Below are 18,714 nucleotides of genomic sequence, written 5' to 3'. Positions count from 1 at the left end.
TGGGGCCATGAAAAATTAGTTAACTTTTCTAAATCTCTATTTCTTTAAATGCTGAAAGGGGATAACAATCCCTCCATGTCATGTTAAGGTTGTTGAAAAGATACATAGGAATGTCCATAAACCACTTACCATAATAGCTGGCACATGGAATATGCTAGATAAACTGTAACTGTTATTCTTGCTAGTGGGGAGGGATAATTGCTGGAATAATTGCACAGTCTTGGTTTGCTTTGTTCTGTGTAGACAGAGCTATCTATGTGTGCAAAAAGCTGATAGATCTAAGAGAGCTAACAATGGAGAATGTATAGAAAGAAGCAAGAAAACCTAGAAGGAGAATATTGCATACATTATAGCCTAGTGTGAAAAACATGGGTTCAGTCCTGAATCTTCTATTAATTAGTTGTATGACTTGAACAAGTTACCTAATGTCTCTATATCAGTTTCCACATCTACAAATGGAAAGAATTATCTATCACATAAAAAGATCCTTTTGACGGCATTAAATTAAATGAGATAATTCATCTGAAGGTCTCAGCACAGAGTCAGAAACATGGCAGATACTCCACAAGCATTAGTTGCATTAGTTGTTAATGGAAGATTTGAGGAGCAAGACAATCTCAAGGATAAAATGCCTACATTGAAGAAAGGAAAAGGAAATTATTCCCATGGCTCATATGCCTTTTCACATCATCCTTTAAAATTCACACATGAAAAATCATTCCAATTCACAGTAGGAACTATTTCAGAATGCAGTTAAATATTGTTCTGCCACTCACTGCCTGGAGACTAGGCAAGTCACGGGGGAGTGAGAGAATAAGGTGAAGGAAAGGTGCTCTTTGAGTCTTACAAAGTATCATCGGAAGCTTTATCTTCCTTTGCTTGGGATAAAAATCCCTGCAGCCACATATCCCAAAGATTCTAATATTTTCTGAGACTCCACTGTGCCTTTATATTTTAATACCCTGACATCTGGAATCCTAAAACTCTAATGTTTAACCATAAATATCTGCTGAGATTAAAGAGCTATATACCAAGTTTCAATCTTTGGGGCCTATAATTGCTTGGGAAAAGAGAATGGTATTTCCCCCTCTAGCTAGAAGAAAAAGACCTCTGCAAGCACAGATATTGGCAGACAAATTTTCTAACAACCGTTTCCTCTCTCCATTCTGTCCTCTCATTTTCTCCCTCCCTCTCCTTTCTCTCATTTTATAATACCATCTTGCTGTCATTCCCAGGACAAATGGGAAGAAAGAGAGAGAGCCTAGAAAGCTTAAAGAAAAGACACATTTCAAGACCTAGCAACAAAGAGTTGCGAAAACACGAGCCACTGTCTGTCAAGCAGCTGAGCCCACCTCTCCACATAACTTGAGCTTTCCCATTACTCAGTTAGAAACCACTTCATCACTCTATGCGCTGACAGTCAAATGCCAGCTTTATTTTCTTTTTTATCCACCTAATCTTTTAGTTTGGATTTGAGGCGAGTCACTTTTAAGGTCTCCACAATGGTTTATAACTTTCTTTCTGAAGAGGCATCCAAGAAGTAACACAATTTGAAAAATGTTTCGTACCCTCTCATGGTTAAGAATGAGAAACTCTCACCTGCCTCGAAGGTAGATTGGGTCAGAAATCCTGGTCAGACCACAGCACTTTGCTGGGAATAATGTCAAGGAGAGTGTGGGAAACGCTTATCATGAGTTTAGGCTTTTAGTATAATGACTCAATGTAGAATTTGAAAAATAAACTTAGCATTGTGCCCATTGTTATCCAGTGATATATTATGAAAGTGACGTTTTGAGGTTACTCAACTCACTTCGATACTAGGAAAAATAATCCATATGTTTAAAAAATGGTTTGATATATTATGTTTCAAAGACGTTATTTAGAATGCAAATACTCCTGTATCATTTTATTGTTCCTTTTCCTTTTGGAAATTTATCCAGTGTGTATATAAGCAAGTATGTTTATGTCTGTTGGTATTCTTAATTATTCATGAGAAATTGAAACTGCCCACTTTTTAAATTAAAAATATTAACTGTCTTCTTAACATCCTGTTTATTTTAAAGGGAACATATAACTATAGTAGTGATTCTCAAACCTTAGTCCTGCAGAATCCCTTGGGGAAGTTTTTGTTGTTAGTGGTGGTTTTTATTTATTTATTTTTTTCTGTGTGTATGTTTAAACACAATGGACAAAGGCCTGCACCTCACACAAACCTGTTGACTCAAAATACTCTCAACATACAAATGAATATTTAATGTCCTAGGTGATTCAGATGATAAGCCAGCTTTGGAGCCACCATCCTAAGTACATTAACTGTATCTCCTAAAAAGAAGAAATTTTGGGAGGAAAACAAGCGTTTTTTGTTTTGTTTTGTTTGTTTTAAAATTTCCAGTCTTTTGAGGACCAATAGTTTTAGAAATATAGTATAATTTATCAGACAAATTAGACATACAAAAGTCCAAGTTTTGTTTGTTAGATTCAACAGACATAAAATTATTCTATCACAGATTGCTATGTTCCTAAATGATAAATCCCTACAATTACCTAATTGTGAACTGATGCAAGAGTTTGTGGGCTAGCACAGGTCAGTGGACCACTCATGGGGTAGCTCATATTAGGCCCCCATTATTGTCCACTTCCTAATTGCACTGCCTGCCCCATCCCTCTCCCACCTATTATCCATTCACTCCATAGCAGCTTGTATGCTCTTTTCAGAGAGGGAATAAAATCCTGTCACCTCCTTTCTTAAAACCCTCCAACACCATCTTATTAAATTACACTGGCCTATATTAGGAGTTGGATCCTGACTAGCTCCAACTATTCCCGTTCTCATTCACTACATACCAGTCCCACTGGCCTCCTCAGACACTTGGAGGCCATTCTTGTCTCACAGCGCCTGCTCTGGCTGGTCCTTCTCCCTGGAGAAGGTCTCCTAATTCAGGTTTCACTGGAAATGTAACACTATTTCGAATAGCCACTCCCTTACACACACACACACACACACACACACACACACACCAAACTACCACTCTAGCCCAAAACCCTATTTTATTTTGTTTATAACTCTCATCACTAATGGAATATTTTTATTTATTTGTTCATATATATATGACATATATATTTCCACTGGAACAGAAGTTTGATGAAAGCAGGGACATTATCGTGTTCACAACTATAGTTCCTATCCTTAGAAAGGCACTGGTAGATGGTAAGTAGTCAAAATGAATTCACTGAATGAATGAACAGGCCAACTTCGGTGCGTAGCAGGCTAAAGGTGCTCTGAAATGCTAGTTTCCTTTTTATCTCCCTTCTGTTGTCTTCTACATGTCTGAGAAATTGTAAAATGTCATTGAAACTAAAGCTCTGATTTTTGTCAGTTCTCTCCCACCAACACCAGTGTTCCAAATGTATGAACTGGTCTGAGCAGTGATGCCACCCATTTGTAGTCTGAGACACAAAAAATGAGTAAGAAGAAAGTACAAAGCTCTGATGTCTATCTAGTTCTACCTAAATGGGATATTAATTTCAAGTCTTTGTTTTTCTAAATGATTTGAATTTTCAGATGATCAGATGCCTCCAAAATCAAAGTAAATCCTTTCTGGAATAAAATGCAAATGGTTCTTAAAAGATCTCCTGCTTGGGATTAGCCATGCATATTTCAAAGTTGGCTGCAATGCAAACTTACAGATAAGTACAAAACAAAATTAACAGCTTACTTTTCCCCTGGCTACACACCCTGCGTTACACAGATAAAAAACCCACTGGCACAGCATTCCCCATAGCTGATCCACATGGATAATTTTTGCTCCTAATGCTGGAGTATATATGACAATATGCTGAGACCTGTGGATATCTGTGTGAGTGGATAGTTTTGCACATGAACTTAAATGTGCAAATAAAATCTGTGTTTTTTTTTCTTTCAAATTAAAAATAAACCTCAAAGCAATGGACTCCAAACTTTTTGTTAATGAAATCAAAAAAGGGCATAAGGGTGTGTTAAACTCAATGTCATTTGGAATAAATGTGAGAGTTGGTTCCAGTGGTCTCCATTTTCATTTTTGCTATACGGCTCTCACTGTTTTATAGAAGACCACGGATTCTCGTCTTGAGGTGGAAAAATACAAAATAGACGTTCATTCTCTCCAGATTAAATTTGTCCTTTTCTCATCCACCAGATGTGAACAGGAATTGGATAGTAGCACAGAAGAGAATGGTTTAAAAAATAAAAAGAGACTTGAATTAGGCAAGGAGGGATCTATTCATATTTTGGAAGTCACAGGAAAACACTGCAATTCTGTTAGCACCCGGAAGGCACCATTTACTATGTGCTGTCTCCTTCATTGCAAGAGGACACAGATTGTATTTTTAGTGCAGTAAACTGCAGCACCTACTGTGGGAATCCTTGCAGTTGGTACCTCTAGCAAAACCTCATTTAAAATGTTCTAAAGCTTTAAAACATCAGGAATTTAAGACAGTCGGTCATATATACCTCCTTGTATACATTCGGCCACTCACACACATTCTCATTATTGTTGGCACACTGATAGTAAATGGTATATAATAGTATAATACATGATTACACGGGGTTTTACCATGGAGCCATGTTTCACAACTAAGACAGAGAGTGATGAAAATAAAATACACAGCACCACAAGAGCACCACACATCGCATGGTAAGCAACCACCTCAGAGTTCATCAAAAGAACATTATTATTCACATGTGGAGAATTTGAGAGGTATTTTAGAGCTCTTATTTGTAACAGACATTTTCAGTACCACATTCATGGTTTTTGGCACTCACCTTGACAAACCAAAGACTGCTACTACAAAAACTCACAGCTCCCTTCTGAAAAAGGTTTCTCCTGGTCATAAGAAAGAGAATAATCGGCCTTTGTTCTGGGAAAGCCAAAGGGCTGAAGAGTTAATGTCTCCAGTAGCATCCCTCAGCCAGAGATAGATAGGGATTTGAAGTGCAAATACCTTAGTTTCCTCACAGCTTAGCTGGGATAATTTTGGGTCATGTTCCCATGGTCCCCTGGGGTTCCCCACCAGACTTGAGCTCCAGCTATCCACCAGTTTGATAACACAACCATTACTGATTTCATTCCTTTCCCCTTCTCACTTCCCCACTTCTCTATGTTCCTCATTTCACCTCCTACCTCCCCCACATAAACTATTTGGATTCTAAGCCTTGTATCAAGGGGAACCCAAATTAAGATACTATCTTCAGCTCTTATTCTTTTGTGAAATGTAATTTTTTATTAAATACCCTGGGACATGTATCTGTTGTCACTAATTCTACAGAAATGTGATCCTCACCAAAAACCACAAATTGAGAAAAACCTCACAATTATTCATGTACTTATTTTAAAATACAAAGATGTTTTCTCAATAGCATACACACCTATAAAAGTGGGATGGTTCTTAAAACCAATAGAATAACTTACTACAGAAAGCTATTTGAGTAGACGTATTAGTAAATGGGAGACTAGTTAACTGTCTTTTTTTTTTCTTTTACTACTCCACACATATTTTCTCAATATATACTTTTCCCTGAATTTCATTATTTTGTGCAAAGATGTATTTGGTGGTTATATTCAACAGATATAACCAACATATCAAAATGAATATTTACTTAGCATGTTCCATGCACTCAGTACTGACTTTTTGAAACCTATATTGTAATCCCCATAGTTTGTCACTCTATTGCAAAGAAAAGCCTTCAATCTATTAAAAAAAAAAAAATTGAGAAATATATGAAAAAGTATAGAAGCATGAAATTGTATGGTAATTAAAAAACTTATGTGAAACTTCTCTAAACGACAAATGCTATAAAGTAGTAGCAGTTTACATGGAAGAAGGTGGACACAAATAAAAAGATGCTCGGAGACTTCTTGGTTCCAGGATTCCTTATTACGGCTATATCCTCAAACCAATGACCTGAAGGCCTCAATTTCTTCTGAATATTCTTGAATGGTTTGGAGCAAATGGCATTAATAATCTCCTCAGTTACCAATAATTCATTCATTTGATCAGTTCATCAACTAATATTTGTTGAGCATCCCCCAAATACATAAGAGTAAACAGAAGAAAATTCTTACCCTCATCAAATTTGCACTCTAAAATGGCAAAGAGTAAATCAACAAGTAAACAAGTACATTTATAATAAAATTTCAAGTAATGCAACCCTGACAAAAAATAATCAGGCACAGTAGGGCTAGAGAATAATGGAGGAATATTTGTTTTCGATAGGATGATCAGGGATGGTTTCTCTAAAGAGTTATCATTTAAACAAGAAAAGCTAGCTCTGCAAAGAAATGAGAACAGGATTTTTCTGGCAGAAGAAATAGCTAATGCAAAGGCTCTGAAGTGGGGATTAGCGTATCATATTAAAGAAAAAAAATAAGCCAATGATGAGTAAGTTAAAAAGCTGTCACAGAAGATGAAATGAGAGCGGTAGGTAGGAACCATACTACAAGACGTTGTAGTCTTACAGTTTGGATTTCATTCTGAGGAGGATAGAAAGTCATTGGAAAGTTGAAAAGATCATTCTGGCAATCTGAAACATGAACTATGGGACACAGGAGTGGAAGAAAGAAGACCAGTAAGAAGGATACTCCCTTGTCAGGTAGGGGACGATGATGGTTAGAAGTGGGAGAATTTGGGTTAGAAAAAAGAACACATTATTATTTTTTACCTGAATAACCTCATGAATGATGGTACAAATTACAGAGGTGGACAGAGCTAGTAGGCAAGAAGCAGGTAGCGGATGGGGACAGAGATCAAGCTTTCCATTTAGAACATGTTGAGTCTGAGATGCCAATTATACTTCCCAAGGGAGTCAGTTGTATATACCAGATCAAAGTTCAGGGTCAAGTCTGGGTTGAAGATATAAATAGGAATTCATCAGCATTAAATGGTATTTCAAGTTTGGACTTGGGAGGAAGGTTAGGGGGAGAAGAAATCAGATCTGAAGACATACTTCTGGGTCATTCATACATTCAGAACTTAAAAAGGGAAAGAAAGACTAAAAGAGAAATCTGAAGAATCAATCACAGAAGTAGGAAGAAAGCTGGGAAAATTCTTTAGATTTACTGAGAGCAGGTTCTACCTGACCACAAATAAAACTCAGAGTTTCATTGTTTGTGGAAGTAGAAGGACAATTATTTCTCCAGGGGTCCCATTATAAAAATTGATAGCTAAGTGGGCTTTGGCTGTATAAGAAAGAAGAAAAAGAAGGAATTTTGATCACAGCATTTCCCTCCCTCCCCAAGGACAATTAGAAGATGGAGAAAAGGAAGGCAAAACTGCCTACCATCTACTATACCACCCTTTCCAGACTGACAGCCCTTAAGTCCTGTTGGAAGAGAAAGAATCAGAGGCCAGAGGAGCTTGTTCCATGGCTGACACTGTGAAAGGGTGAGAACCAGAGTGCTGCTTCTGGCTCAGGTTACCAGGTCAGTGAGAGCATTGTTCTCTTCACCTGTGCACCGACCTGGGTGTCAGGAATCGATCCCTTTGACATAGACATAGGCAATCTCATGGAGGCCACAACAATGATCATGACATCTCTTAATCACTCAACATTCCTGTGATACAGGTGAGTTGAGCAGTGATTAGCACAGACTTCAACTCCAGAACTCGGTTCTTCTCCAGGATGTTTAGACAACACGGCCAATACAGCCCCTTCTCATGCACATTCCCTCTAATGGAGGCATCGAGTTCTGACACAACCAACCTGTGTTGAAGAAGGAGCCAGTCCATTCTGCCTCGGTTTTAGGAAATACAGAAACTGGTGGAGGTAGACCCAGGGCTCTCCCATCCAGATCCTTAAAGAGATATTTTCTTGGACTTTCACAATCCGATTCAGGGCAGACCAGTATTCCTAAATCTTTCCTGTGAAGACAGACAGAAAGCAGCTCTCATTTCATGATAAGCAGCAAAAAGGCAATATATTGGTGTTACTAATCTGATGAAAAGTAAATTCAACACAATTTTACTATTAATAATGTGTTACACAGACACGAAATAAAACTCTAGAGAAAATGTTATTTCCCAGTTATATGGTCAAGAAGACAGTATTACTAACCAAATAGTCTGGATATATAATCTTTACATAGATTGCTAATTTTCTAAGAAGAAAGATACAACAAAATGCTCCTAACTGCACTGTTTCCCTGAAAATAAGACCTAGCCGGACAATCAGATCTAATGCATCTTTTGGAGCAAAAATTAATATAAAACCTGCTCTTATATTATAGTCAAACATTAATTTTTGCTCCAAAAGACGCATAAGAACTGATTGTCCAGCTAGGTCTTATTTTCAGGGAAACACGGTATAATATCTACTGAAAATAATGTAATCATTTCTGTATGGAACTTTGGAGCTTTGCAGTATTTTAAGATTGTCATTATAAATATCAATTATATTTGTGCTTATATATAAACAAGATCAAAATAGAAATTCTCATTCAACAAATGTCTATTAGAAATCTACTACTTACAAGTTGAGGAATATAATGGTGATAAATATAGACAAGGTTTCTATGCTTTCAGAATTTGGAGTCAGGCAAGGTATATAAACAAATAATAGGCAATTATAACATTGAGTTACAGAGAATTTATTTGATCTCCCCTAATCTAGTACTTTTAGGTACCATTAGTAATAATATTAAATATTTATTGCATGCCAACCATGTGTTTAGTATTTATAGTACAAAGAATCAGATGCTAATATCATTTAGCTTTATAACTGTTTCATCCCATAAGTAAGACATGAACATAAGGAAAGTTGGACAGTAGAAGAAAAATGATAGACTAACCCAAGTTGCATAATAATCATACCTAATAACGTTGCGGTACCAAACGTGGCTCAGGGATGGGTATCTCAAAAAGTGTTGGGCTACACACATTCACTTTCCATTTAGGGTGATTTTTCTTGACTCTTTTCTTCCAACTAAAGGAGTTTTTTCCAAAGTTTTAGGAAAGAAAAAGTAGCCCATGCTCCCTGCTCCTGACTTTTCTACTCCCTTTTATGGGAAAAATAATGCTTTCACTAGTTTTCAGTTTCTTGAATAAAATTCTCAGATCATATGTTCCGTTACACCTGGTCTGAGCACCAACATCTGTCTAAGTCACATGGCTCAGTTCAGGGATTCCTGACAGTAGACATGGTCTCCTCCTCCCCACTAGTCCCTTCACAAGGGCTCCCAAGCTTCCTTCTGAAGACTAGTGACATCATACTCTATGGAAGAGTCTAGAATTAGGGTCAATTTTTTTTCTGGTGACTGAAAAACATCCCAAAGCAGTATCTCTAATAAAGACAAAAATAATAAAACAATATCAATGAAACTTAGACACCATCACTTCTGCCCCCTTCTTTAGCCAGAGAAATTCACATGGTTGAGCCCAGATTCAAGAGAGAGGAATAGCCCCTGCCTCTTTAGTAAAAGAGATTGCAAAAATCATGTATTAAAGCACATGAACATAAGAGGGGTAAACAATTAAAGTCATTCAATTGACCTACTTTACCTTTCCAAAAGGACTTATTTCTATTTCCACTGATGATTTTATTTAAAAAAATGTGTAAGGATTTGAATAATTGCAAAATACTTCATAGATATGGCTTATTATAAATAGTAAAACCGGTACCTGTTTTGTATAGGAGGGAAGTAGAACTTGTTTTTATCTTTGATATTTAGCATCTTGGTCCTCTCTGCTGTTATGGGATGAGTGATTCCAGTATTCTCTGCATTGGGCAGGATGCAGACATCTAGGTCATCACTATAGCAACTCTTCACAAAACTAGAAAAGGTGACATCTGAAAAAAAAATTTTTTAAGATATCATAATAGTAGATCACGTAAACTACCAAACACAAATATAGACTACACAACTAAATACTCTTATAGTAACGCATGTCCAGGAGTTAGTTTAAGCTATCCAGGGTAATTCCAGGAGTTTACATAAATCTCGACTTAAAATATCTGTAATTCTGCATGACATGAACATTGTTTGCAGAACAGAAGAGTATTCCAACACACTCATGTATTAAGAGCAATACTTTTTATCAAAGTTTTGATCAAAATCCAATGAGGATTACAATAATACGAAAGAGATCTGATAGAAAATTACTGCATAGGTTGTGGTATAACTTTGATTTTATTTCTGGCTGCCCCACTAACTACCAAACAACCTCAGTGGGGCACAATTTCTGCATCTAAGTTTCCTCTTTTGTATAGTAAGAAAAATAACACCTCTCTAAGAGAATTGTCATGTAATCAAATTAAATTATTGCTGTGAAAACTCTTCAACATGTACAAAGCATTGATTTTTTAAAGGAATCACTCACTGTCATTAGAGACCATCATTGTGGTAATCAGTACACAGCAGGTGGTCAATGGGACACCAAGCATAGGACTACACTGCACCCTCTAGTTGATATAATTTCAGAATATTAAAAATTCTATGCACTGATGTATGAAATTATGTTGTTTAGATAAGCCCAAACATCCTACCTTGAAGTTTCATGATTCCTGAAATTGAATGGCCATTTCTCACTTTGTGCCATGGTTCCTGAGGCCACCGATTTGGTTCAGAGGTGAATACAGGCCACAGAATACCAACTCGACCCCCTCTTGGGTTGGAAGGAGCTCGGTCTGTTAATGTCAGGTTGGCCGAGCAAGGCTTAACCCTGTCCTGAATGCAGTCAAAAGAGGAGCTAGTGGCCACAAGGACTGAATTCCTTAGTACAATCTGCACATTTTCAACAGAGCTCTGTCGAACCAAAGACACATATACTGTTGCCAAGAGACCAATCGTGTTGTCCACCAGAGTGACGTTCTCTATCTCCATGCTGTTCTCCACATGAAGCATGGCACCATAGTCAAAGTTCTTGAAAGCCAAAAAGCCAGAGATACTAGTACAGTTGTCAAGTCCACTTTCCTTATAAAGATGAAGGCCGTGAAGACTTGAGTGGGCCACATTGTCAGCCCAAAGGGCTTCAAGAGAGGAACACCTCTGGCCTCGGATGTGAAAGCCAAGTCTCTCCGATCCTGCCACCACGTTGCCACGGAGATTGATGTCCTTTGCCTGGTTCACTTTGATTCCTGCTACCCAAACTGTGGACCAGGCTGACTGTGTCATCAGAACCACAAGGTTATTATAGAGAGAATAGGCCTGACCCTCCAAATCAATGCCATGACCCGCTGTATTAAACACTACATTGTCTTTTAAAATGATCCCATCACTGGCAATTGCATGAATGCCCCCACCGCAGCTTTGGTGCAGAGTGGAAGATATTATCCAGGATCCTGCTGACACATTAGTGAGCTCAATGGATGAAAACAATGGTGACCCAAAGTTCTGAATTTCTACATTTAAAAGTTGAAGGACACCTGCAAACAAAATGCATATAATTAGGTACTTTCTTCTTCCCTACACAAGGCAGAAGGATGGTCCAATTATGGATACAAGAATATGCAGATTTTTATTAAAATATAATTGCTTATTCTCAGCACAAATATATTTCATGCCAGTGAAACTGCAGGCTGTGCTGGAGCATGGTGACAGGAACAGGACAGATGCCCAATTTGTATAGTTGAGCACCACGCCAGAAGTGAACCAACAGCAAGACTGGCTTGGTCCTGAACCTCTGACATTGCTGATTCATCCAGGGTTTCTGAAATTGTCCCCAGGGGAAAGGAAAGATAACCTGTACTCGATGCTTCTTATGAACCAGGAGCTATGCTGATTTTCATGCATATATTACCTCAGTTCATTTTAACATCCCTGTGAGAGAGACATTTTCATAGACAAAGAAACATAATAAAATTGCCCTGCATTTTTGTAAAACACTGACATGAGCTTGTAAATTCCTTTAAGGGTAAGCTTGGGTATTTCATCCCTGTTTTCCTAATATGGTTACTTCAGTGTATTAGGTGCTCAATAAATGTGAATGAATAAAATAAATGAAGAGTAAGAAAAGTCATTCAGCTAGAAAATGGCAGAAGTAACATTCAAATTCAAGTCTGATTCTGAAGCCCTTGTGAAATAAACTTTTATTTCTGTAAACATTTTAAATTTATTGAAAAGTCGCAAAGACAGCATGGAGAGTTCCTGTGTACCTTGCACTCCATTTCTCCTACTGTTAGTATCTGACATAACTCTGGTACATTTGCCAAAACTGAAAAATTAACATCAATGCATTACTATTCACTGAACTCAAGACATTATTCAGATTCCACCAGCTTTTTCATTAATGCCCCTTTCCTGTCCCAGAATCCATCTAAGTTCCCACACTGTATTAAGAACCTTTGCATTTTTCTATAACATACTCCAGAGTCTGGCAGTACTTTGGGAAGAAATTGAAACAGCATGTGCAGCTATACTAGTAGGCACTTTGGTCAACAGTTCCAATTAATAGAGGTCCTGTCTTGCTCTCCCTCCCTGATTCTTCATCTTCATCAACTTCAGGATATCTCATTTCTACAAGACCAGGATCCAGCCTTTGTCTCAGTCTTCTAAAGCAGGATTTCTCAACCTTAACACTATTGACATTTTGGACTGAAAAATCCTTTCTTGTGGGAGACTGACCTGCACAATGTCGGATAGTTAGCATTTACCCACTCGATTCCAGAAGCCCATCCCTCAAACTTGTGACAAGCAAAATAACTCCAGATATTGCCAAATGCCCTTTGGGGTCTGGAGGGAGGAACAAAATCACTTCTGTTGAGAACTAATGAAGTGACAGCTTATATAGAGAGAGCTTGTTCTATGGACCAGAAATCCAGAACTTCTAATGTAGAACTTAAAGATCTAAACACTGTCCTTTATCATATTGGTGAAACAGATGTGCCAACAAAAAGTGCTCCATGGTCAACATACCAGGGGAGCCAAAAAAATGTATACACATGACTTGTATTCATAGCTTGCTCTTGGTATATATCGAATATTACAATTTTAATACAGTTTTTTCCTTTCTTAAAATGTGTATATATATTTTTGGCACCCTCTGTATTTGGGAAGTGGTTAAATCCTTTATTCCAGGCCTTCTCAGAGCCTTTACTATATTCATGTATACAGTGACATTCTAAGATGGAGCTACAGAGAAAGCCTTTGCCAAAATTTTTGACTAGGAAACAACTTTGGAATAATATTTAAGGAATAAAGTTTACGAAATAAGGTGCTAATCAAATAATTTTGCAGCATTACAACAGCTAAAGCTTGAAAGAAGCAAGAGAGATTGAACTTATCCTTAAAGCAGTCTAGGATATGGAAATCATTTTTATTTAAATTTACGTTATTAATTTATAGCATGAGCTGAGGTCTGTCACCAGCTATAGCATGCTACTGGGATGGAGTAATAGAAATTCAGGAAAGAGATAAAATTCAAGTGGTCATTAAATCATCTATAATTTCAAAGCAGAGGAAATTTCACATCTGCTAAAGATGTTTTCTTTGAGGTAAAATTGTGCATATGTGCTGATCACTAGTATATTATTTTAACATCACACTGATAATTAAGCACAGATTAGGACTGAAAATTCATAGCTTCTCAGTGCACAAAAGAGCCATCTCATTTGAATATTTTGTTTTATAAATGAAAATTCTCACAGTTGGAATTTCTGTGTGTCCCAGATGAATACATTTCAATTAGTAACGCTACTAGTAACTGAAAATGTCATTTACCTGAAAATTCTTCTCTGCTGGACTTCCTGAAGGACCCCACAAGTAGTCTCCCCCTACATGATGTATCAGGCTGGATTTGTATATTTCTGGTCAAAAGTCCAACCTCAGCAGCCAAACGAATATATTGGCCATCTTCCATGAAATGGATGCTTCCTGGGGCAACAGGAGTTGGGGAAGACAAAACTTTAAAAACCTATTGCAGAAATCGCAAACTGGGGACCCAGTGAACCTGCCAAATGAAAATACTCCTTTCCCCTCGGAAGTCCTACCAACATTAAACTCTGCTTTTCCTCGGGCATTCTTCACAAATGTCAGCTGAGAAATGAAAAGCCCATTTACTGTCTCTCTTTGGGATCCGAGTGAGAGTGCTTGAGCAAGAATTCATTTCTCCTCAATAATTGTGGGTACTGGGACAGACTACTGGTGTGGGGATATCAGGGAAGACCTGTCCAATTAGTGGAGGTCCCCAACCACCTTCCTTAAATGTATCGGTGTGAGACGTAGGGTTTGGTTGTACATTGTCTACAGACTTCATTCATGAGAGTGAGGAATCCCAGAACAACTGAGGCAGTTACGAATCTAAGACAGCAATGCATCACAGTAAAGGGACAAAGAACAGGACTTAAGCTCACCACTGCCTGAAGGAGCCTCCTCAGCAGTAGGAGCTAAAGAGCCAAATGCTGATTTGTTTCACTGGGCCGCCATTTGCATTTCACCTTGGACCTCACTGGCAAGGAATGCTAAAGATTTCTCTTTTCTTGATTACTTTTCTAAAAGAGAAATAATCCTTGCAACTATGATTTAAAAAGAGATTTAGACATAGTCCTGTTTGAAAATACGTCAGACCAAAAAGATATTCCCTAACCCCTCTATTTTCATGTTTTATTACTTGTTAGCTATATTTCCTGTGTTAAATGTATTTATTAGACTGAACCAGGAAACTTATGGTTATTTATCATTTCTGTGCAATATATTTTAACTCTATATAGTGTATAAAAATATTCAGTTCTTTTTTGTTTTGTTTTTTTAGAAAAAGTAGTGCTTGATACATAAAATGAACTTTATGTCAGGAAGGACACATTCCTAAGTATGAGGAAAAAAGTCATTTACAATAACTACCATATTCTAGGTAATTGTGTGATTCAGTGTGCCAGGAAATGAACAGGAAACTCAGCTCCGATGAGGCTTATTCTGGTCTAGCCATGAAAATGTCCAATGGCCTTGAACAAGAGTCATAACCCTCCCACTTGCTTCTAGACTTGCCATTATAAATAAAACGTTAAATTCTTCCCTCACATCAAAATATTTTTTTAACCAGGCAATTAAATTAATGAAAGGATAGAGATAAGACATCAGTAAGGCATTATTTATCCCCTCTCAATGGTGATTGGATCCAAGACCCCAGGCAGAACTCATTCATCCTGACTCATAAACTTCCCTTAACCAACAAACCACAGACTTACCAATATGCCGGTGTTTGAGCCGTTCATGGACCCTAACATAGCGACCCTTGACTTCTTTCACAGTGAGGACCTCTGCTTCATGAGGCTCATAAGAAGAGGAGCTAAGGACGATTTTGTCATGGGGTCGCCAGTCCACTGTGTCCTCTACTATAATTCTGTAACAACATAAAGATGGTATCAAGTATACAATAATTGAAATAAAGAATACACTGGAGGGGATCAAGAGTAGATTAGATGAAACAGACAACCAAACCAGAGATTTAGATGATAAGTTAGCAGAAAACACCTAAGCAGAACAGCACACACAAAAGAAAAGAGTCCAAAGAGACACATCTCAGCTACAAGGACAAATATAGACTCAAAATGAAAGGGTAGAAACTGACACTCTAAACAAAAGGTATTCAGAAAAAATCAGGTGTAGCCATACTGATATCAGATGAAACAGACTTCAGGATAAAATAGGTAACAAGAGACAAAGATGGACATTTCATAATGATAAAGGGGACTATACAACAAGAAGACATAACAGTCATCAATATTTATGCCCCTAATCAGGGAACACCAAAATATACTAAGCAACTACTAACAGAACTCATTGGAGAAATTGACCAAAACAATTATACTAGGGGACCTAAATACATCATTGACAGCTATGGATAGATCATCCAAACAGAAAATAAATAATGAAATAGCAGCCCTAAATGACTCATTAGGTGAAATGGACATAATTGACATTTTAGAGCACTTCATCCTAGAACATCAGACTATAGATTCTTTTCTAGTGCACATGGAACATTCTCAAGAATAGACCATATATTGGGACATAAAATCAGCCTCAGCAAATTTAAAAGATTGAAATTATACCAAGCATATTCTCTGATCACAAGACTCTGAAATTAGATATCAGCTGCAAAAGAAAGTAGGAAAAACCACAAATATGTGGAAATTAAACAACATACTTTTAAAGAGCGACCGGGTCAAAGAAAAAATAAAAGAAGAGATCAAAAGATACATAGAAACAAATGAGAATGAAAATACATCTTACCAAAATTTTGGGGATGCAACGAAAGCAGTTTTAAGAGGGAAATTTATATCATTACAGGGGCCGATCTCAAGAAAGACACCTTAAAGAATGAGAAAAAGAAGAACAAACGAAACCCAAGGTAAGCAGAAGAAAGGAAATAATAAAGATCAGAGCAGAACTAAATAAAATAGAGAACAAAAAGACAATAGAAAAAATTAATGTGACAAAGAGCTGATTCTTTGAAAAGATTAATAAAATTGACAAATCCTTGGCTAGACTCACTAAGATAAAAAGAGAAAAGACACTAATAAACAAAATCAGAAATGAAAGAAGGGAAATTATCACAGATGCCACAGAAATACAAAGGATCATCCAAGAATATTATGAAGGACTATCTACCACCAAATTCAATAACCTAGAAGAAACGGACAAGTTCCTAGAAACAGCCTTTCTAGACTGAATCATGAAGAATTGGAAAATCTAAATAGACCAATCACCAGTAAGGAAATCGAATCAGTCATCCAAAACCTTCCCAAACCTTCCCAAAATCAGTCATCCGAAACCTTCCCAAAATCGAATCATTCATCCAAAACCTTCCCAAAACCTACCCAAAACCTTCCCAAAACCTTCCCAAAAGCCTTACTAGACTGTCATGAAGAATTGGAAAATCTAACTAGACCGATCACCAGTAAGGAAATCGAATCAGTCATCCGAAACCTTCTCAAAAGCAGAAGCCATCAGATGGCTTCACTAGTGAATTCTACCAAACCTTCAAAGAGGATCTAATGCCTGTACTATTCAAACTCTTCCAAAAAATTGAAGAAGACACAATACTCCCTAACTCATTTTATGAGGCCAACATTACCCTGATACCAAAATCTGTTAAGGATAACACAAACAAAGAAAACTACAGACCAATATCGCTGAACAATACAGATGCAAAAGTCCTAAACAAAATTCTAGCAAATCGAATGCAACAATGCATTAAAAATATTATTCATCACAACCAAGTGGGGTTCATCCCAGGGGCACATGGATGGTTCTACATAAGCAAATCCATCATTGTGATACATCACATAAACAAAATAAAGGACAAAAATCATATGATTATATCAACTGATGCAGAAAAAACATTTGACAAGATACAACATCCATTGAGGATTAAAACACTTAAGAAAATGGGTATAGAAGGAAAATACCTCAACATAATAAAGGCCACTTTGCAGATGACACTTTGCAGATGACATATATATATATATATATATATATATATATATATATATATGATGCTATATATGTATATATATATATATATATATATATATATGGAAAACCCTAAAGACTGCACCAAAAAGCTATTAGAAACAATAAATGAATATAGCAAAGTTGCTGGCTACAAAATCAACGTACAAAAGTCCATTGCATTCCTATATACTAACAATGAAATCTCAGAAAACGAAATTTAAAAAAAATTCCTTTTGCAATTGCAACAAGAAGGATAAAATACCTAGGAATAAACTTAACCAAGGATGTGAAAGACCTATATGCTGATAACTATAAGGCATTTTTAAAAGAAATTGAAGAAGACACACAAAAATGGAAAGACATTCCGTGCTCATGGATTGGAAGAATCAACATAGTTAAAATGGCCATATTACCCTAAGCAATATACAGATTTAATGCAATCCCATCAAAATCCCAATGGCATTTTTTAAAGAAATAGAACAAAAAATCTTCAGATTTGTATGGAACCACAAAAGACCCCGAATAGCCAAAGCAATCCTAAGAAAAAAGAACAATGCTGGAGGTATCACACTCCCTGACTTTAGCTTGTATTACAGGGCAACAATAATCAAAACAGCATGAAAAACAGACACACAGACCAATGAAATAGAACTGAGAACCCAGAAATAAACCCACATAAATATGGAGAGGTGGGGGGTGGGCCTAGTGAATCCAATCTCCCAAATGAATTAAGAAAGGTGTTTTTTCCTTTCAACTAAAAGAATCCTGATTACCACAATAACTACCATGCCTTCTGGCTTACTTTTTGGCCAAAAACTGGGCTAAGCACTTTGTATACATTAATTCATTTAATCCTTATAACTCCTCGATTAGCTAGGAATTATTATTCTCATGTTATAGAAAAAGAAACAGACTTGGAGAGAATTATTTACCCACAATTATACATTTAATTAATTGCCCAATTAGAATTATTTAGTCTGCCTATACTCAGAGTTGAAACTCTTCTGCATTGTGGAACACTATTTTCATTCTACTTCCTAACTCATATTTCTTTTCCCAGCATGGAGTCAATAGCCAATCTGAGGTTAGGCCCCACCAGCTCATTAGACCAGAAGGAATCATCTTCTTTTGGAGGCTACACATGTGATCCTGGATTCCTGCCAATAAATGAATAAGGCCAACGAACTCTATATTCTAATACTTGAATTAAATTGTTATAGTCTAATAATGGGGTTTGAGTAATAAGCAACATATAGCTTTTTTAGAAATTGAATTCGAAATGTTCATCTATTAC

At 36.9% G+C, this 18,714-nt stretch overlaps 1 protein-coding gene across 8 annotated transcripts in view; it reads right to left on the bottom strand.

The window, feature by feature from the left end:
* The window catches only part of PKHD1 (PKHD1 ciliary IPT domain containing fibrocystin/polyductin), a 429,303-nt gene that overhangs the window by 109,677 nt on the left and 300,912 nt on the right, over positions 1–18,714 (bottom strand). For all 8 annotated transcript variants that reach the window (XM_074333066.2, XM_088795661.1, XM_088795663.1 and 5 more), the window contains 5 exons: positions 15,152–15,306; positions 13,689–13,841; positions 10,517–11,395; positions 9,652–9,820; positions 7,739–7,896 (listed from right to left, as the gene is read on the bottom strand). In XM_074333066.2, coding sequence (XP_074189167.2) covers positions 7,739–7,896; positions 9,652–9,820; positions 10,517–11,395; positions 13,689–13,841; positions 15,152–15,306 — 1,514 coding nt within the window. The remainder of the gene's footprint in view (positions 1–7,738; positions 7,897–9,651; positions 9,821–10,516; positions 11,396–13,688; positions 13,842–15,151; positions 15,307–18,714) is intronic.

Source organism: Rhinolophus sinicus, chromosome 2, assembly GCF_057876585.1.
Source record: "Rhinolophus sinicus isolate RSI-liver-muscle chromosome 2, RSI-T2T, whole genome shotgun sequence".
Lineage (NCBI taxonomy): Eukaryota > Metazoa > Chordata > Mammalia > Chiroptera > Rhinolophidae > Rhinolophus > Rhinolophus sinicus.
The sequence above is the reverse complement of the archived record's forward strand: the minus strand, read 5'-3'. Positions and strand labels throughout refer to the sequence as shown.